Source organism: Camelus ferus, chromosome 15 (genome assembly GCF_009834535.1).
Source record: "Camelus ferus isolate YT-003-E chromosome 15, BCGSAC_Cfer_1.0, whole genome shotgun sequence".
Lineage (NCBI taxonomy): Eukaryota > Metazoa > Chordata > Mammalia > Artiodactyla > Camelidae > Camelus > Camelus ferus.
In genome coordinates, this window is record NC_045710.1 from 27,237,077 (window position 1) to 27,258,085 (window position 21,009).

General features: G+C 38.6%; 1 protein-coding gene and 1 long non-coding RNA gene across 10 annotated transcripts in view; one reads left to right on the forward strand and one right to left on the reverse strand.

Annotated features, from left to right (window-relative positions):
* Nucleotides 1–635: 635 nt before the first annotated feature.
* Nucleotides 636–21,009, reverse strand: part of DHX57 (DExH-box helicase 57) — a 74,262-nt gene continuing 53,888 nt past the window's right edge. For 3 of the 5 annotated variants that reach the window (XM_032497368.1, XM_006181050.3, XM_032497369.1), the window contains 11 exons: nucleotides 19,214–19,310; nucleotides 18,034–18,207; nucleotides 17,236–17,436; nucleotides 15,807–16,083; nucleotides 11,914–12,009; nucleotides 11,743–11,826; nucleotides 9,352–9,489; nucleotides 8,609–8,683; nucleotides 6,523–6,657; nucleotides 3,148–3,348; nucleotides 636–1,336 (listed from right to left, as the gene is read on the reverse strand). In XM_032497368.1, the coding sequence (XP_032353259.1) occupies nucleotides 1,193–1,336; nucleotides 3,148–3,348; nucleotides 6,523–6,657; nucleotides 8,609–8,683; nucleotides 9,352–9,489; nucleotides 11,743–11,826; nucleotides 11,914–12,009; nucleotides 15,807–16,083; nucleotides 17,236–17,436; nucleotides 18,034–18,207; nucleotides 19,214–19,310 (1,622 nt within the window). In that variant the 3' untranslated portion in view covers nucleotides 636–1,192. The other 2 variants (XR_001365484.2, XM_032497370.1) reach the window with 2 other exon arrangements.
* Nucleotides 1,049–7,113, forward strand: LOC106729148. 5 transcript variants are annotated; one of them, XR_004326246.1, is made up of 6 exons: nucleotides 1,049–1,160; nucleotides 3,126–3,324; nucleotides 4,856–4,999; nucleotides 6,440–6,498; nucleotides 6,615–6,668; nucleotides 6,826–7,113. It is a non-coding gene; the product is annotated as an uncharacterized LOC106729148 (long non-coding RNA). The 5 variants fall into 5 exon arrangements; XR_004326245.1 differs by having other exon boundaries at nucleotides 6,615–7,113; XR_004326244.1 differs by lacking the exon at nucleotides 4,856–4,999.

Sequence of the window (21,009 nt, forward strand, 5' to 3'; positions counted from 1 at the left end):
ATGAATTAATGCCTTTAAAAATACTGCTTAGAGCCTAAGATCTTCAAGTGCACTAAAGCTTCAACACACTTGATAACGACCATCTTGGACCATCTTAGACTGCCTCGGAGCTTTCCTGAAAACATAAAATAAACATCTTCCACTGAGGTGGTTTTGTTGAATTAGTGTGAATTCAACCTATAGTGTGAAACCGGAAGTGACTCTGACAGCCAAATGAATAAGAGACTTTTTTTCTACTCAGCTCTTTGGGATTCTTCTTGGCCACGCTGATAAATGTCCAGGGAAAGTGTAAATGCATTAATATTTTTTTTTTCAAAATGCCAGTAGTGCCTCATTAACCTAAGTGGTGGCTGAAAATAAGCAGTCTCATGGAAGGTATTTTTATGGCTGTAAACCTGACACTAGCATGGCAACCTTTTCTACCTCAACCATGCCAACTCTGTTCTGAGAATACCATTAAAATTCCCTTTTGTGTAACGTGACATGTGGCCATTAGACTCAGGTGAGTTCATAAGACAGAGTAAGATTCCTAAATGGAAAACCTAAAAGAATGGAAATACCCAGGCTTCTGCTTTTAAGAGTTAAGCGTGTAATGGGTAAAACCAGCTCACATTTTAACAACAAATAAGAGCTCATTGTTTGTTTTTTTTAAGCTGACCTTTAATGAGTAAAAATAAAAATCCCTCACAAATGAAGTTTATGTAATAGCCTACAGCCGAAAATGAAATTTCAATTTTTCTTGCTCACATGATTTTTTCCCTTCTCTGTTGACTTCTTAGTTAAGCCTTTATGACAGAAAAAACAATTCGTATTTTTCCTCATGCCTCACATCTCACCCCAGTAAAAAGCAGGAGAAAAATAATACATAGATAGATGAAAACAGAATTGTATTAAATATTCACTTTTGTGTTGTGAACTTCATTCCAGGACGGTCCCAGAAAAAGACAGGCAAGTTGGTTTTCGGACTGTCTCACATTGACACTCCAGATTGTGCTGGGAGTTCCTTCTGCTTTGTTAGGAATACTTAGTCTGGAACATTCCCCTACAGGTGTGCGTCGCCTCGGCTGACTCGCAGCGCACGCTGGGATCCCTCCCCAGCGCCAGCCCCAGCACCGAGCTGAGCTGTGGTTCGAGGTAGAGGTGCTGCTGTTACTTCCCAGGTGAGGAGCAGGCACTCTCCCAAGACTGGTCTCTATTGCGTGGTGACAAGTTTCACAATCGTGCTGATGATCCGAGACCCGCGGGGACAGGTACACAGATCTATGCTTGGGTTTTTTATCTTATCCTGGAGGAGCTGGTCAAGTTCACAGCGAAGTTCCTTTACTAATTCAGCCACCTAAAATGAAAGTTGCAATGTAAGCAGTGCTTGGACCAACAAGGGAGGAAAGATTATTAAAGGAAATTCTCTAGTTACGATTATCATTATTCTAGATTTCTGCTATTTTAATTCCATTGGGAAAGCAAAACTTTTTCTAAAAGTGCTTCTAAAATTTTTTGATGCAGTTATAACATTTACTGTCAGCTCTGTAATATACTAAATGGGGTCCATTATAAAAAGGCTGCTGTATCACATCTCATTTAAAGACAAGATTAAATCCGGAAATACAGCTTTTATATAGTGTTCTCCGTATTAAAGCTTGGTGAACTTGTATAATTTGCTCTGAGAGGAGAAGCAGGAAAATAGAGAATTAAAAATGGTGGATATTAAACAAATCTCTTAAACTTTGGAATTTTTATGCTTTTGTGGGTGGGGTGGGGCTGGGAGATAGCTCCACAGTTTTTTATGGCATTTTGCTTATGCTGATGGAGTGGCACGTGGATGTCTTGCCAATGTCTGTTTGGTTCCTCCTGCACTGTTTGACAACCCTGCAGTGTGGACTCTGATCTAAATCAAACAAGCTCATGCCATGTGCCAGATTCAGGTGATCCAGGCCTCAGAGCCTATGACATTCCTTCAGCCACAGGAACTGGTTAAGAAGAGCAGGTTTGCTGGAGCTTTTAGGAAAGAAGCATTGTCTCCCTTTTTGGACAGTATGCTGCTCGGATGAGAGGCCAGGAGCTACTACAGCCGTCCTGCTACCACAAGGTCAGCCAGCCAGCCTTTCACTGTTAAGCGGCTGAATCAAACCAACCCCCCTGGCCCTCCTGACCTATACTTTCCAATATGGCAGCCACTAGTCCCAGGTGGCTGATCTCATGACCTCATGAAATGTGGCTGGTCCAAACTGAGATGTACTCTGAGTATAAAATACACACCAGATTTTGAAGACTTAGTGTAAAAAAAAATGCAAAAAAAACTCTCAACATGTAATCTATTAAAAAATTAAACCTTTTTAGATGTTTTAGGCTAAATATATTAAAATTAATTTGACCAATTAATTTTTTTAAATGAGGCTACTAGAACAATTAAAATTACATATGTGGAGGAGGGAGGGTATAAGCTCAGCTAAGCAGGCTTAGCATACACAAGGTCCTGGGTTCAATCCCCAGTACCTCCTGTAAAAATAAACAAACATAATTACCTCCCCCCATCAAAAAAAAAAAGAAAATTACATATGTGGGGGCGAGGGTATAGCTCAGTAGAGTGGGTGCTTAGCATGAATGAGGTCCTGGGTTCAACCCCCAACTCTGTTAAAAATAAACAAACCTAATTAATCTCCTCTCCCCCCAAAAAAATTAAAAACAAACCTAATTACCTCCCCCTAACACAAAACATAAAAAAAATTACATATGTGGCACACATAATTCTATTGGACTGTGCTGCTCTCAGACTTTAGTTACATACACCAATAAATTCCCGTTAATGTTCTGAGATGGTATTTCTGCTTCTTGCAATAGATTTCTGACAGCTGTAAATGTTAAAATGAGTTTTTAGTTCTTAAAAATATACACCCCCCTTAAATGTTTTCTCAAGATTCCATACAGTGAATAATTGAGACCTGAGAGTAAAAAAAAAATTCAGAACCATTATCTTTAATTTTTTAAATGGTAGTTGTGGAATCAGGATGATCTATTTTTGCTCATCTCTATTTTGATTTTTCTTTGAACATATATTTGTATAACAGTTAGTAAGCTCCAACACCTCACTGACAGCTTCTGCCTTAAACCTTTCCTGAACCTCACAGGACAGACTTCGTTATCTCCTACCTGATGAGAAGCAGCTGCAAAACGGATCCAACCATCATCCAAGGAGACAACGAACTCTCCCCTTTGAAGCTGCACATGCACTTGGCCTCCTCCAAACAAGACCAGTGGGTACACAGACACCATGCTGCAGTCTCGGATGAACACCCGACTCGTTTTGATCTTCTCGTGGTACACCAGGTAGGGGCTGTCAAAGTGCCTGACCTGGAACATAGGGCAGTGATGTCACTGACAACATAAGGGGAACTCTACCAGTCCCAAGGATTTAACTATCACCTGTCCAGTGACTCCCCAGATTATCTTCAGCCTGTACCTTTCCCCTGAGCTCAAGACTCATATATGCAACTGCCCACTCGGTCTCCATCTGGACATATAACAAGCCTCTCAAAATTCTTGACATTCCCCTCCTTGCAGCGTTCACTGTCTCAGTAAATGACACTCCCACTTACCCAGTTGCTCAAGCCCTGAACTTACGAACCATCCTTGACTGTTCTTTCCCTCACTCCACCTCTCTCATCACTAAGGCTTCTGCTTTCAAAAGGCACGATGAACTGACATTCTTACCACCTCTACAGCTACCGCCTTGTACAAACCACTTCACCTCGCAGAGGTCACTGCAACGGCTGCCTACGTACTTGCCCTTTCGCATCTTCGGTCTCTTCTCTACACAGTGGCCACAGTGACCTTTTAAAAACAAGTCCAGTTAGGGCTCCAAACCCTCTAGAGATTTCCCAAGGGTAAGATCTCAAATCCTGACCATGGATTACAAGGTCCTATGCAACCTTCCCCTGCCTGCTGGTCCCAACTCACCTACCACTTGCACCCCCAACCCTCCCCCTCTGTGTGTACTGGCCGCCTTCCTGCGTTTCCCGGAGCATACTCAACGTGCCCATCCCTTAGACTTCGCGCTCATCTCCTCTGCTTGGGATGTTCTCTTTCGACATCTGCATGGCTTGCCTTTCATCTCATCTAGGATCTGTTGTTTTCTCAGAGGTCTTCCCTGACCACTCTATGGAAAACAGCCCCTCTTGGGAAGGGGGAGGGATCAATTAAGAGTTTCCATTAGGATTAACAGATCTACACCACTGTTATAAAACAGATAAACAAGGATTTACTGTATAGCACAGGGAAATACAGTCAATATCTTGTGATGACCTATAATGGAAAAGAATCTGTAGCTGTACACCTGAAACTTAACACGATACTGTAAGTCAACTATAGTTAAATAAGTTTAAAAAAAAAAGCCCCTCTCCTGTCATACTCAACCTTACTGTCTTATTTTCTTCATAAAATCTGTCATTAACCTGACATGACTTGTCTCTTGCCTGACTTCCCCACTAGAAAGTAAGCTCCCTGAGGGCAAAGAGCTCGTCTCCCCAAGCTCCGCTCTCTTCCTGGCCTTCAGCGACACCTGGCACAGAGGAGGTGCTAGCAGACTGATGGAGGCAGGAAGGATTTGGACTCATTGCAGAAATGTCATGGAAACAAGGGAGAGGAGGTGTGGAGGTTAACTCAGGCCCCTGGTTCCTAAGAGCGCATGCAGCTGAGTGGGCAGGTGACCTCCTGGTCCTCAAACTCTTCTGAGCTTAAGGAGATTTTTTTCACGCTTTGCTGACACTTTAGTCAATAGTTCCAGGGGTTGACCAGCCCTAACACTTCTAACTCTCTTCCTCCATCCTTTCCTCTTTTTCTCCTTCATCTCTCCCCAAAGCTTTACTGAGCATCTGCTTTCAGCTATGACACCTAGGCTCCATGGTAGACATCAAGAATGTAGAAATGAATAAAATTCAACTTCTGTCCTCAGGAATTTCACAACTCCAAGAATGAGACATACCATAAACTGTAAAATAATGTGGTAAGTGCAACAGTGGACAAATGCACATTGTACGGTGGGAACAGAAGTGGGAGCAACTCAGACAGAGAGGGTCACTGGGGAAGTAGTGGTTAATGGAAGCCTGAAGGATAAGTAGGTGCCTGCTGGGGAATGAGCACGCCATTCCAGGCCTAGGGGACAGTGTGTCCTGTGTCACGGCATCTGAGGGCACGGTTGGTTGTCTGGTACTGCTGGAGCATAAAGAATGACAGAAGGAGGAGGTTGGGGGGAGATGTGGTCTAAGAAGGGGCTAGACGTGAAGGGTCACGTGAGAGTCTGCAGTAGCTGCCACATTCGAAGAGTTTTAAGCAAGGGCGTGATGTGATCAAATGTATGTTTTGTAGAGATGATTCTGGCAGTAGTGTAAAAGGTTGGAGAAAGAAAGCACCAGAAGTAAGATTAGTACTTCAGGTGAGAGACAGATGTTTGGGGTTTGAACTGAGGAAACAGCAGTGGGGACAAGGGGAGTAGGCACGTCTGAGAGACGTGGAAAAAGGGGGAACTGCTGGGACCTGGTGACCAACTAAACTGGTGTCAGGAGAGAAGCAGCAGGCTCTGTGTGGCTCCAGGGTTCCAATCTGGATGGTGCCATTTCACCAAGACAGAGAACACACAAAGAGTGAATTAGGAGACAGTAAGTTTGCTTTTCCAGCTTTTGAGTTTGAGGTGACTCCAGAGGGTATCCAGGTGATTTCTAGCAAGAGAGCTCAGAGCCCAGGACCAGAGAGAGAGATGTGGGGTCTGTCAGCATGGAGGTGGCAGTTAGAACACACTGTGCTCTGGTGGCTCAGGAAGACTGTACATGACAGTGAGAAGATAAGGATGTGGACAAGGACACGGACAGAACCACTACCTTAGAGCATGGGAAGAGACTCTAGTACAGGAGACAGAGGGGGATGATCAGAGAGAAGAAAGCCATTTTTGGAAGCAAAAAACCGTCAAAGAGCGTAGAGAGGTAGGGAAGCCGGCAATGTCAAATACTACATGCGTCAAGAATGATGAGAACCCAGGAATCGTTCCCTAGATTTGACAAACAGGTTATTTATGACTTTTGATGAGTTTAATGGAGGTGTGGGGGCAGAAGCCTCCCAGCAATGGGCTGAAGGAAGAGCGAGAGCAGATCAGCATGTACAGGCACCACCTTTTAGAGTGCAGACGCAACGATGGCTACATTGGGGCCTCTTAAATCGCCACTGCAAAGAAACAATTTTGTATCTGAGAGCAGACTTAGTAGTTCAGTTTCTAGTAAGTCTGTGCTTATTCAGCCTTCCCCGAGTCAGTGGTGCCGCCTGGGTCAGCGAGTGATAGAACAGGGTTTGGCTGAACTGAAGGGGCTGTTTCTCACCCCAGGACCTAAATACAGTTGACCCGTGAACAACATGGATTTGAACTGCACTTATACTGGGATTTTTTTTTCAACAGTAAATACTACAGTACTTCACGATCCGTTGTCGGCTGAATCTCTGAGTGTGGAACCTGATGTAAGTGTACCCAGCTGTCCTGACCTGGTAGTTCACTGATGAAGGGTGAATGTGTACATATCCATCGTTCTTGGTGACAAACTTCAGCTCATCTGATTTTGGTTGCATTCTGACAGCTCCAGTACTGGTCTTTTGAAACTTCCCTTCTGGGCTTTTCACCTAAACAACAGGTATTTGTAAAAACAGATGTGTGTACGTATCTCCGTTGTAGGATATCCCTTGACACAAAACCAGTCTTATTTGAATGCCTTTCCTGTTTCTTCCCTTTCTCACCTAGTTTCCTTTTGAAAGCAGTTAAGTGGAATTTTTTTTTCTTTTTTTATCCAGGAAGAACTGTGGGCGTAGGTGAGTAGCTCTGGGTGACTGTACCACACACTAGCCATGTGGGGGAGAAACCATGTGGAATATTTCAGGTCTACACTGATTATCAGGTGAAGAAATCCAGCTGGCAACACTGGAATCTGCTGAAAATCCCAGTCCAGTATTTCCAAATGAATTTCTTTCAAAATAATGGAAAAAATTATATGAATTAACACTGTTTCATTTTTAATAAATGAAGTTTATGCGCACACACACATCTACATGTTTACTGTAGAAAATAACTTTTTGGTATTGTATAACACAGGGAACAATAGTCAGTATCTTGTAATAACCTACAATGGAAAATCTGAAAAAACATAACTGTAATAAACTATATTCTGAAAAAATATAACTGATCCACTTTGCTATACACCTGAAAGTAACACAGTCTTGTAAATCAACTATACTTTGATGGAAAAAAAGGGAAAAAATACAGATCTCTTGTAATCACATGATTAAGAAATAACCAACATTAATGTCTGATAAGTATTTTAGTTTTCTGTTAGACTTATATTTATATATAGAAATGGAGAAACTCAAACACAATATAAATATATATTAAAATTAATATAGGATCATTTTCTATAATCTTTTTAAACTTAGTATTTAACATTTTTCCATGCTAAATTTTTTCCTAAAACCACAATTCTCAATGGCTATATAGTACTTCATTGTAATGATATATAAATTTAACCAATAAATTCCCTATTATTGGAATTTTAGATTGTTCATTCAAGTGCTGTTTATACTTGCAAACATTCTCCTAGCTGTATCTTTATGTATATATGCATTATTTCCGAGTAATAAATCCTTAGAAGTGAAACTGCTACCTAGAAAGGGTAGATCAAGTTATATTCTTACCAACAGTGACAGTATTATTTTGGGGGACTTATGGCAGCACCAGTATTATAATTTTTTAAGACCTGTCACACCACAGCTACCCAAGTCCATACCTGACACTCAGGTTCACTTGTGTTGTTGTATAGTCTATGGGTTTGGGCAAGTGCGTGGCATGTATCCATTATTATGGTGTCATGCAGAGTATTTTTACTGCCCTAAAAATCTTATGTGTTCTGCTTATTCATCCCCCCACCCCCTAATTTTTTGTCTCCATACTTTTGCTCCAAATAGTTTTTTAAAGTAAATTTCAAATGGTTTAAAAAGCATACAAGTACTAAGGAAAAATAAGCCATAAATGAATCAGATGTCAACTGAGCACTTAACAGAAAATTAAGTGATTCAGTACTCTGACAAACTCAAATTCTAAGTTTGACAAGGACTGGATAAAACTCAGGTAGAAGTCTAACAGCACATTCAGGTAGGGTTTCCAGAAGAGGGGGGAGTCACAGGTGGTCCCATGGTAAAACGCTGACTTGTTGGATTTTGTTCTTATTTATTTCTCATCTGGAGTAGAGGGCATAAGGGAAACTGCAGTAGAATCAAGTTTCTATCTAACACAGAGGGTTAGTTATGCACAGACTGGCTGACAGAGTGACATTGGTCCACTTTAATTTCTGGAGTGTCATACGTCAGAAGGATTACAGAGGCACCTCATTTTATATAATAAATGTGTTCTTGAATGATGTGTCTAAACACACTGGAGAACTGAAGGATTGAAAATGTGTACTAAGTTTAACAGGTTGTGTGTGTGTATATATCTTTAAGATGATCAATGTGCATGTCTTAAGTTACAGCCGTTGGCTACAAGTCAAACAAGAAGTGCCAGGACCCAGGAAAAGTATTTCATTACCTGCACCACATTTGGATACAGAGCAGCACACAGCATTGCTGATATCAGCTTGGGGTTCTCAGCATTTGAGTTTGCCTATGAGGGAAATACAGCATTAATCTTATAAGTAATGTGGCTATTTGTGCCCTGGAATTTACTATTATATTTCTTTTGTTTTCTATCTTAAAAGAAAAGCATCTAACTTCTACACTTTGCTAGAAAAATTATTCCTTTCTAAGTAAAAAAAAATCTACTGGACCACATTCACACAGGACCCATTCCAAGAAGCCCACAATAACTTTCTAGATCTCTGCAAAGCAGTTGCAAAGCCAGTGTTCCTAAGGATCACTGGAAAGATTCTGGTCCATGAGATGTTCACAATCTCCAGAAAGTACTAACTACACTTAGAATAGAGCAGCATCAGGTTCACCTTGAAGTGTTCGTCCTCTAGTTAAATAAAAACTATCCTTGGTTGGAAAAAGGCTGGTCTGATTTAAGACATTATTGGAAAGTCTATTCTACCTCTGATCGACTTACCAAGAACTAATGTGAAACTTAATTGTTGCTTCTGTTTTTGTTTTTTAACAGTAAAACAATTCTATTTTTATGAGCGTTAGCTGACATTTATTTGTAGAAAGAGGAAAATCAAGAATGCCGCTCACTCACTGCGTAGAGGGCTTAAGGGAAGAATGCCTACCAGTGATGCTGAGGTAATATGCATGTGATCATTAAGGAGAAGTAAGAGCTAACTACACATTCTGTACCTCTTCTCCTGTGGCATCCAAGATACCGTCTCCTCCTCCTTGGGCCCTTTTCTCAATTTCCCTTGCTCGGAGCCCCTCCTTTACAAAGCCTATATCTGACAACAGTTCAGTGAATTGTCGTTTGAGGCTGGCCATTTCCTGAAAGAAGTGGAGAAAATCTTTAAGCAGGGGCATCAATGTATCAAAAGAAAGAATGACTACAAAAACACGTTAGTTCAGTGGCTAGTAATGAGGTGCATATGGGTTCATCAAACAGGAATGAAGATTATCTTGTCTGTTCATTTCCAAGAGGGCAGTTTTCATTTATACAAACCAGCAGAGTAAAAATAATTACATAGAAATGCACAAATCTGAAAAAACCCAAAGATCACTTAATTCTAGATTACCTTAAAAAAACATTCATTGGATTTTGGGTAGGTCTGATTTTCTCGGACATTCTTAGGACAGCCAAAAATGTAGTTGACTTTGTCTGGAACTCCAACCCAAGGTACGTGACACTGTCTAGTTCTTCCTACTTCCCTCCTGCTCAGGTCCTGTTAGTCCCTTACCTGAGCCTGGAGCGCTTCATGTTCGCTCTCAATGGATGCAGCACTTTCCCTTTCTCTTACCTGGCGTCATTTCCTAGGACTAGGGACAGTATTAAGTGGTTTAGATTTAGACACCCCTTTCTGTAGCTCAGCACAAGTGTGAGAAAGAAAGCGCAAACCTCTCTTCCAGCTTCTGTTCAAATACAGGCTGTGTATCAGACAACAGAGAAGAAGATACTGCAAGGAACTAAGCTAAGCACTGCCACCAGTCTCTGGATGACACTGGGTATTTTCTTGGAATGTCTCAAGTACACATGGATAACATGGCACAATGTAACTAGGAGTTAAACATATCAGAGCTCTATTTCATGACAAGGTTTTATTAAGTATCAATTAATTTCTTAATTGATACTTAATAAAACTAATCCTATCATTTAAGCTGGAGTTTAGTGAAAATACGTAACTGTTTGATGGACCTCACAGATCACAACAAAATCTACATATATCCTAAAGAAAAAGAATAAATATAGTTAAAAAACAAGAGAAATATCATTTTATGCTTAAAAATCTTAATGACTCAAGGAAATACTTATTACTGTATCTTACATAAAAAATACCCTTTAGACCAGTGGTTCTCAACCCTGGCTGCACATTAGAATCACTTGGTGAACCCAACAACAAGGCAAGTGAACAGATGCCCAGGCCCCACCCCTAGAGCTCCAGATGTAATTCGCCTGGGATGGAACCTGGGCATTTTTACTTAATTTTTTTAAGCTTCTTCAAGTGAATCTACTGTGTAGCCAGGACTGAAAATCACTGCTTTTGTTGTACTTAGAATAATACTAGAGACTTTGTCTCCTGACGATGTCTCACTGCAGTACACCTAACGGCAGAGGAGAATGAAGGCAGATACTGGGATGGTTCTGAGGTCTCTTACTTCATTTCAAATGACCAAATTCATCCATTGAGTGAATTTTACTGAGCATCAACTATGTGCTGAGTACTGTTCTAAGCACTGGAGATACAGTATTGAACAAAAGAGGTAAGATCTCTGCTCAGATGGAGCTTAGTGGGTGGAGAGATAAACAGATGGCAGACAGTGGTAAGTACCATGAACATTAATTTTGTGTCCTACTCCAGCATATGTTCTAATATGAGAATAAAGTCCTCCCCTCAGCCTCAAATCTCTGAATAAAATAGATGCTTTATAAAGATATGCCCTGTCATTATTCGGGCTTTTCATGCCACTCTGGAAGGAAGCCTAAAATATTGTCATGACAGAAGACAGAGCTCTGTCTATTAATACACAGAAGATAAGAAACCTTTCTCTTCCTTGTGTACTCACTATTGACATGTAGCCTCTGATGGACAGCAGAAGAATTAGAATCCATTTGAGTATTCGTTCTTTGGTTTTGGGGAGAGGGTAGGGAGTTTGGGACAGTCATAGACCACTTTGAGAATCCAATGAAAGCTCTGATCCCTTTCTCCAGGATAATGCACATCTGTATAAATATGACTTTACATATAATTTTGTGATTTATGGATCCAGGTTAAGGATGCTTGGTTTAATTACTAAAAAAACTGACTTCCAGTGAACAGCAATCTTCAGAGTGCCTACATTCCCCTAGCCTCCACATAAGTAAACGCAAATTCACTGAAAAGAGGCAAAACAAGTCAGTTGAAAGTTCCACACAGAAGGCCTGATGTCATAGTTCAGGAGTCTGTTGTACACAGCGGGTAAAGCCAAGCATGTTCCAAAAATAACATTTTCAATGTCAAGGCAGGACAAGCAAGATAAAATTTCAACCCCCTCCGGCATGCTACTACAATAGAAAATGAATGAAAACAAATTTCCACAACTCACCTGAAGAACTCTTCCAGACAAGAAGTTTTGTCTGCAGTAATTATAACTTGCACGCATCCCTTCTTTCGTACTTAGCTGCCATCCCTAAATTTTGGAGAAAATCAAAATGAACTTACTCTGTCTTTAGTGCCAACTCTGGTAACAACCTCAGCTATTAGGTTATATAAGTACCTTATATGCTCGTAGGAGGGCCAGATAATCACTGTTTGCAAATGCAAATTCTAGCTTTTTCTGGTTAGCTTCCTCTTTTTTATCCCAGGGAGAGACCTACATGAGGAAAAGCAGGTGTGAAGGACACATATTATCTGAGGTTTCAAATGGCAGTTTCCTACTGCTGAAGCCAGGTGCCTTAGGAAGTGTTTTATATGGAACAGGGTGCACAGTGGGTGGCTGCTTTAAAAGTAATTACGGTGATTAAGTGACAAGCGAACAGTCCTCCCTGTCCTTGTGAGTCTATCTGCCCACCCAAAATAACCTCTACTGGATCTTTTACTTCCTAGTGGCAAGAGGTCATCAAAGAGTCACTCATTTAAAAGCTACATCTAAAATCTAAGATTCTGTTACCTCTGTGGTATCTTTATTTCACAGATTCTTATTCATCTTTTATACCTGAGTCTCCCCTATTTCTATACCCATACTTCATGTTTTTTAGTTTTTAAAAATGAATGTCGACAGGTCCTCCTTTTCCCTACAAATTAGTAAAACTAGCTGAGAACTTACTTTGCACTGCCTTCTCCCACGGCAGCAGACATGTACTAGAGACACCTGCAGTAGCTCCTCAGAGCAAGTCAGTCCGAGGCCCTCACTGTATCACACTGAATCATTCTAAACCACCTATGATGTGTCTCTCTAATTTTTGTATATCTGAATACCTTTATAGCCAACAACAATTTCAAGTAGAAAATAAAATTCCTTCCTTTTTAGGAAGGTCAATGGGAAAAGGATTACATCTGGGAGGTTAATATTATGTTTACAGAGCCCAGCAAAGGGCAAGTATTCAGTTTTGGCTAAGGATGAACAATTTTCTGTATTTCAGTGAAAGAAAACAGCCAGTGAGAGGTTATTTAGACGATTTGAGAAATAGGTAATGGAGGTCTTTTCACCACAATACTGACTGTCCCTGGCAAGCTACAGCACCCAGTCTGGCCCTTAGTTTTGTCATGTTGTTAAGTGAGAGGGCTGAATTGAGATCCCTCTGCAGATCTGTGAGTTTACAATTCCGTGAAGTATAACATTAAAACTGAAGAAAATCACTGCATCTATCTATTCCTCTATCTATGTGAGATAAGCCATGGGGAAAATAAAGGCAGCACAACACTCTACCCAACAACAGCTGAGTATTCCTTCTCCTCAAGTCTACGTGGAACACTCTCCAGGACAGAGCATATGCTTGGTTAGTTAAGTTTTAAAGGACTGAAATAATACAAAGTATGTTCTTTGGCTAAACAGAATGAAATTAGAAATCAATAATAGAAAAAAATTAGGAAACTCATAGATACATGGACATTAAACACATACCTAATAACCAATGAGTCATAGAAGAATAAAAAGGGAAATCAGAAAATACTTGAATGAAAATGGAGACACAACATACCAAAACTTATGGGATCCTGCTAAAGCAGTCTGTAAAAGAAAATTTATAGCTGTGTGTATATGTTTATACTAAAAAAGAAGAAAAATCCCAAACCAATAATCTAAACTTCTACCTTAAGATTCTGGAAAAAGAACAACAAACTAAACCTGAAACAAACAGAAGGAAGGAAATGAAGAGCAGAAGTTAATAAAATAGGGAACAGAAAACCAGTAGGGAAAAGCAATGAAACCAAAAGCTGGTTCTCTAAAAAGATCAACAAAATTGACAAACCTTTAGCTAAACTGATCAAGAGAAAAAAAAAGAGAGAGAGGGAACGGTCCAATTACTAGAATGGGGACATTACTACCAACCGCTCAGAAATAAAAAGGACTATAAAATACTATGAACACTGTGTGTTAATAAATTAGGTAGTTTAGATGAAATGGACAAATTCCTAGAAAAATACAATCAAAACCAACTCAAAGAAAGAAAAATACCACATATCACTCATATGTGGAATCTGAAAAAAGACATAAACTTATTTACAAAACAGAAAGAGACTCACAGATACAGAAAACAAACTTATGGTTACCAGTGGGGAAGGGGGTGGGAAGGGATAAATTGAGAGTTCAAGATTTGCAGATAGTGACTACAATATATGAAATACACAAACAAATTTCTTCTGTATAGCACAGGGGACTAAATTCAATTCTTATAGTAACCTATAAAGAAAAAGAATACGAATATATGTATGTATATGGATGACTGAAACATGTTGTACATCAGAAATAGACAACATTGTAAACTAACTAAACTTCAATTAAAAAAAAGACTCAAACAGATAAGTAGAATAGACCTATTAACAAGTGAAGAGATTGAATTAATAATAATAAAAAAAATTGCCTACAAAGAAAAGCCTAAGTGGCTTCACTGATAAATTCTACCAAACTTTTTAAGAAGAATTAATATTAATTCCTCACAAACTCTTCAAAAAATAGAGGAAGGAATACTTCCCAAATCATTATGCAGCCAGTATTACTCTGATACAAAACCAGACAAGAACATCACAAGAAAACAAAGCTAAAGACCAGTATCTTTTATGAATATGGACATAAAAATCCTCAACACACTACCAAAAAGAACAAAGCTGGGAATTCACACTTCCTGATTTCAAAACTTTGTACAAAACTAGAGTTTTGTATTTTGAATCAAGACTGTGGAATTCATGTAAGGACAGACTATATAACTTAATGGAACAGAATCAAGAATCTAGAAATAAACTCATGTATCTATGGTCAATTAATATTTGACAAGAATGCAAGACCATTCAATGGAGAAAGAACAGTCTTTTCAATAAATGGTGCTGGGACAACTGGAAAGTCACAGTCCAAGCAAAAGAATAAAGTTGGACTCTTACCTCACACTGTGTACAAAAACTAACTCAAACTGGACCAAAGACCATAATGTAAGCACTAAACCTATAAAACTTTTAGAAAAATACATAGTTTCATGACTGTGGATTTGGCAATGGATTCTTAATCATAACAACAAAAATTCAAGCAACAAAAAACTAGATAATCTGGAAGTTAGAAAAATAAAAGCTTTTGTATTTCAAAGAATAGATCAAGAAAGTGAAAAAGGCAACCCATAATATAGGAGAAAATATTTGCAAATCATGTATCTGGAAGAAACTTATATCCAGAATATATAAAGAACTCTTACAACTCAATAATAAAAGGACAAATAACCCAATTAAAAAATGGGCAAACTACCTGAAATAGACATTTCTTGAAAGAAATTACACAAATGGACAATAAGCAAATGAAAAGATGTTATACATGCTGTAACTAGATGAATCTTAAAAGCATTATGCTAAGTGAAGAAGCTGATCACAAAAGACTGTATATTATACTATTTCACTAATACAAAATGTCCAGAAGAGGCAAACCGATGAAGACAGAAAGGAGACTGGTGGTTACCTAGGGCTGGAGTGGTGGGAGGACTGGCAGGAAATAGGAGTGATAGCTAAGAGGTGTTTTTATGAAGTGATAAAAATGTTCTGAAACTGACTATGGTGATGATTGCACAATACTAAAAACTAATAAAAGTGTACACTTTAAATGGATGCATTATATTTCAATAAAGTGTTACAAGAAAAAGTAGCCCAATGTATTTATTGTTTTTCGAAAATCATGCAAGGGCATTTTTTGCTTGCTTGCTTTTTCTGATTTTCCTATAATCCTATAAGGAGCAAGTAAAGCAGATATACAAAAGCATATTTATAATATTTAAATAAGCTGGATCTCTAGTTCTTCATCTTTACTTGGGGCATGGATTTCTTTGAGGATCAGATCAGTTATAGACATTATGCCCTGAAAGAGTCACATATTAACATACAAGAACATTTTTAGGGGACTCCCATAACCCTGAAGCCCCCATGGTCCCCTTAGAGACTTACGGACTCCAGTTTAGATGAATGTTGTTTACTTACGAAAGGAGACTTAAAAGCTAAACTGGCAGCAATGGTGAGAGCAGGATCCAAACAGCGGAAGATAGACCCAAACAGCATTAGTTTGCCGATTCTCACATCTACGGGCAGAGAGGCCAAGTGATACCCTAGAGGGGTCAGTTTTTCATCTGGAGTTAAGGCTCCCAAGTCTCGTAATCGTATTTTTGAGGCACGGAGAGAATCAGCGTGTGGAGGTTCAATGAGCCGAGAGAACACAGACTGGAGATTATGAGTGCTAAACATCTCTAAAATTTTAATTCTGAAAAAAGAAAACAATAATTTGTCAATTTTACTTCTGGTGACATGACACAAAAGAGTGAAAATAGTTTATAATTTTCCAGATATATGCTTTCATAAACCAAACCATGTCAGTTTAAATAAATTTTTTAAAAATCTCATGTCTTCTAGTTCTCCTGGAAATAATTGCAGAAACACTTTCTGATTGTGAAATTTACTGAGATTTGGATTACAATTCTCTCTATAAACTTCTAAAATGATTCCCTATCAGTGTGTTCAAATCATGAAATAAAATTCAAATGATCCATTCACTCTCTCTCCCACATCTGAAACTGTATAGTAATTGTTTATAAAACTAATCTGCTTTGTGTCCTGCTGTGTAACTCTCGAAAAGCTATTTTAAATTATGAGTTTAGGCAATTCTCAGAAGAGAAAAATCTAATATAAAATTTATTTCACTTATAATTCCTGTCTAATCTACGAACCTATAAACATACCACTTTACATTTTTACTAATGTAATGGAAGGCTCTCAAAATATACCTACTAGATAAAAGAAGAGCTATAACATCTTTGGATAAGTAACTTTCTTTCCTTTGGGTTGTCATTTTATGGGCATATACTCCCTCAAAGTGATGACTGGGTCAAAGGGCATGGATAGTTTTAGAGTTCTTATGTAATTCTATGCAAATTTTCAGAAAAGTTGAAACAAACGTTCCCCAGCTTCAGTAACGTTGAGTTGAGTTTAATTATTCACTCATTAAATCCTATTTTATGATATTTGTTCTTGTTTGTTCATCAGGTAAATAATGGTGTTTTCAAGTTTTGTTCACTTTGTTCTGCCTGATAATGAGGCTGTAGATTTTCCCCTGTGATGATTTAATATTGGTGTTACCCAAGCAGAAATTTCCTGACAAGTTAGATTACTTTCCTGACTTATAACTGTACTCCTAAACTCTATTTTAGGGCCATTCTCTGCAATGCAAGAGATCTTTCTGTGCAGAAAGTTAAAAAGAATGGTAAAGGCAACACCAAAGAGCTCTTTCTTTGCAAATGAATGAGTTCATCCAAGTCCACTCTTAGCAAAACATCTTCACTAAGGGAAAAAACAAACATGGAACTTAAGGTGAGAAACACTGGGACCTTCTGGAAGCAGAACAATGATCAAGATGTACCGTAGACAGAGCTGTTCCAACGGCACTCTTTGTATTTCTGGTAGCTGCTGTTTTAGAAGTTGGTGATTGAAGTGATGACTGGTAAATAAATGGAAGCAGACCCCAGAGGCCACACGACCTGCTCGCCCTTTTCTTTGCAGGGCATTGGCTTGAGAGACAAAAGTATCCTCTAAACTTTCCATTCCTTTGCTGGCATCGTATCTATAAGTTAAAGAAAATGTAAAAAAGAGTTAACCTTATAAGAATGTGGCCAAGCCTTTACTTAGCATGGACAGAACAGATGAACTGTCCTTTTGTGGAAGGACAGTGTACCGTGTGTTCTGGGGTAGGGGAGTCCAGGGTGGGAGCACCCAGTGCTGATTTAAATGGTATCAAATGCTACCACATACAGTTTCTTTATATAATTTTTTAAAAAATTCCTTCCCATTTTTATTTATTTTTGACAAATAAAAAGTGTATATATTTAAGGTGTACAATGTGATGTTCTGATATATGTATACACTGTGAAATGATTACTAATCATTTGGTAATTAACATATCCATCACCTCCCACGATAACTCTTTTTCATGAACATATGAGAAAAAGAGAGGAAAAAATAATTACATCCAAGGTAAAACCTTAAACTTTCCACCTCTGTTTGAACATAAGATTCATGGTCCTAGCTATAGAATCACTCATATATCCACGGACAATTTTCATAAAGTATTTTTTCAAACAGTAATGCATGCAGCTTAATAGCATTAGCCATTAACAGCTGTGTTGCTTAGCCCCTTTCTTACATCACCAAAAGAGAATACCTCTTTTCTTTCATTTTCCCAGAATCGATGACATAGACAACATCATCAATGGTTATGGAAGTCTCAGCAATATTGGTGGAAATTATAATCTTAGTTACACCTACAGGCGGTTTTACAAACACAGCCTGCTGCTCTTCACTGGATAAAGATGAATGAAGTGGGTGAACAACACATCTGCAAGAAAATAGAAACACACTTAGTGTTCCAGCACAGAACACTGAAATGGGTTATTATGGGTGAATTTCTATCAAGACTAACAATATGACTCCAAGAATCAGCAGCTTCTCTACAACCCGTCCTCAAGGCCAGATCTTTCTGATCCTAACGAAGTATTTATTCAGTTCTATGAACTAAAAACTTTGCATCAACTTGGGAGAAACTGGAGTGTAACCAAGAAGACTAAATAGATGATATTCTACAAGTAACAAGCCTAGAGGACACTAATCAGCAAAGACTCATTTTTCCCTACCTTTAAATCCAGAGAAAGAGAGGCAGAGACAGTCACATACGTTAAGAAACTTCACCTTATATTTCTAGGGGGTGCTCTTTTATCAAGTAGTTATCCCTTTAGATATGAAGACACACCCAGCGTGTATTGCTATTGGAATAGGAACCATTCAAAATTATTTTTTCTCAAAATGGTAGCATTTCTTTGCTGTTCCTAACACTGGCTTCTCCCATCACCTGTATCTGGCAACTGAAATTATAGTTGACCTTTGAACAACACAGGGCAGAGGGTGGTGGGCGACCCTTTGCACAGTAGAAAATCTGCTTTTATCTGACAGTTGACCCTTCAAATCTGTGGTCCTCCGAGCGAATGGGTCCATATCCATGAATTCAACCAACCACAGATCATGCACTACTATAGTATATACTACTGGAAAAAATCCGCATATAAGTGGACCCATGCAGGCCAAACCCATGTTGTACCAAACGTACACGTAACTTTGCTGAGCCACTATGTTAAGTGAAGAGAAATATTTTTATATAATAGAATGGGTTTCCTGATTTCCTGAAACAAACTGACTTGTCTATTCCCAGCTGGCATAAACAAACATTTTCTTAAGGAGTGACATCAGGGTCTAAAGAGGGTGATGACCATCAAAGAGACCTTTCTGGTTATTTATCTTCACATATGACTGCAACAGATGATGAAGGCTATAGAAAGCAATGAACTTACCGATGACTACGTCGGTTGTTGAAAAGAGCATTAGACTGTAGCTGTTCATAAAGCATCTTGATTTCTGCTAGTCCCGGTAAAAATACAAGTATAGCACCTGGGTATATAAAAACAATCAATCTGGTAAATGCAAAAAAAGAAAAAACTAATACAGACTATAGTTTTAAGTGAAAAAAATTAATAATCTGTGATTTTTCAGTGTCAATTTTCCTTTCTTTGTGAAGTCCCCAGGGAATTTAATGGATAATAAACTTGCAATATATATTTTCTGACTTAATAACTACAAAATAAATGAGGTATTATATCTTTTTACAACAACAAAAAAATGATGTGTGGAAAAATATGATGCCTTAAGTTATACAAGAATCATTAGCAAAGCTCTTTAGACATAGTCCTTCAGTGCCCTGGGCACTGACATTCTTTTCTATAGATAGAGTTATCCTTCTAATCTTATAAGACAGAACAACTCTTCTCTCCATTAGTAAATAAAATCCATAAACACTTTACTGGAAATGAGAAAAAGAAACTGTAACTGGCTGGCCAGCCTGATAATTTAAATTCAGATATGTGTTGAAGAGGCAGTACATTAACCAACCATGCCATATTAGTGGTTTATAGGCTTTAAAATTTTACATGAAAGAAAATAAGCAGTGATAACTGACTGTGTAGTGTATTTCTGTGCCAAGAACAGTCACTCAGCAATAGTCACCTCCTTTTGTGCTTTATTCAGAGAGGAAATTGATACTGTCTTCACCAGCTCCTCCTTTAATCCCACAAATGTCTACTGGGTGCCTCTGTCAGCTCTGTGCCAGGTACAGTGAAATATAGAACAAATTCTGCCCACAAGGAACTCACAACCAATTATTTATGATAGTTATTCTCCCCACTAAATAAATAAGGAAACTAAATTGTTACAAAAATGGAACTCTGAAGTAAGAAGGGCAAAAGGTATCTTTCCAAGTTGGTTTTAATACTTCATAATTTACAAAGAATGTTCACATGTTATCTCATTAGATCCTCATAACCACCCGTTAAGAAGATTTTTAGTACCCTTTAAGACGACTCTGTAACATGGTCAGAGTGGAGTACGAACACAAACGTAGGGTTTCTGGTACCAGATCCATGCTCTTTCCATTACATACTCCATGCTTTTCTCTCTACTAAAGGACCACAAAATTTAAGAGTGTAAAATAATCTATATGGATGGAAAAAAATTTTTGCCTGTATTTTCATGTGCCTTCTGATTTGCTCTGCCCTCATGGCTTGGCCATCTGGATAAGAGGTATCTTTGATATTCACAAATAATATCACCAACTGCCTAATCACTACAACACGTTTGCTTTGAATTCTGGTAATTTTCTAACTTTTTTTGGCTGCTATACTTGATTTTTTTCAATAAGTCTTTTTCTTTGGGATGAAGTAAGATATTCAATCCACTGATACTGCATTAGCCAACACTGGCTACTTGTCAAAGGCTGAGAAACAAGGCACTTCAATAATTTTATGTGGTTCACATGTTTCTTTAGAAAATACCACACAATGATTAAAGTCTAAGCAGAAGAGGGCAGTCATTCCCATTTCTCTTAAGCACTATGTAATGAGTCCATAATATAATCTTCTGATCTATGATTCCACTTAATGATCACATCACCCAACACTGGCTGCCTCTATTCATGCAACAAATACTTACTTGATACCTAAATATGCCAGGCACTGTTCTAGGGTCTGAGGAACACAGTGGTGCACAAGAAATCCTTATTCTTAAAGAGCTTACATTCTATTGAAGGTAGACATAT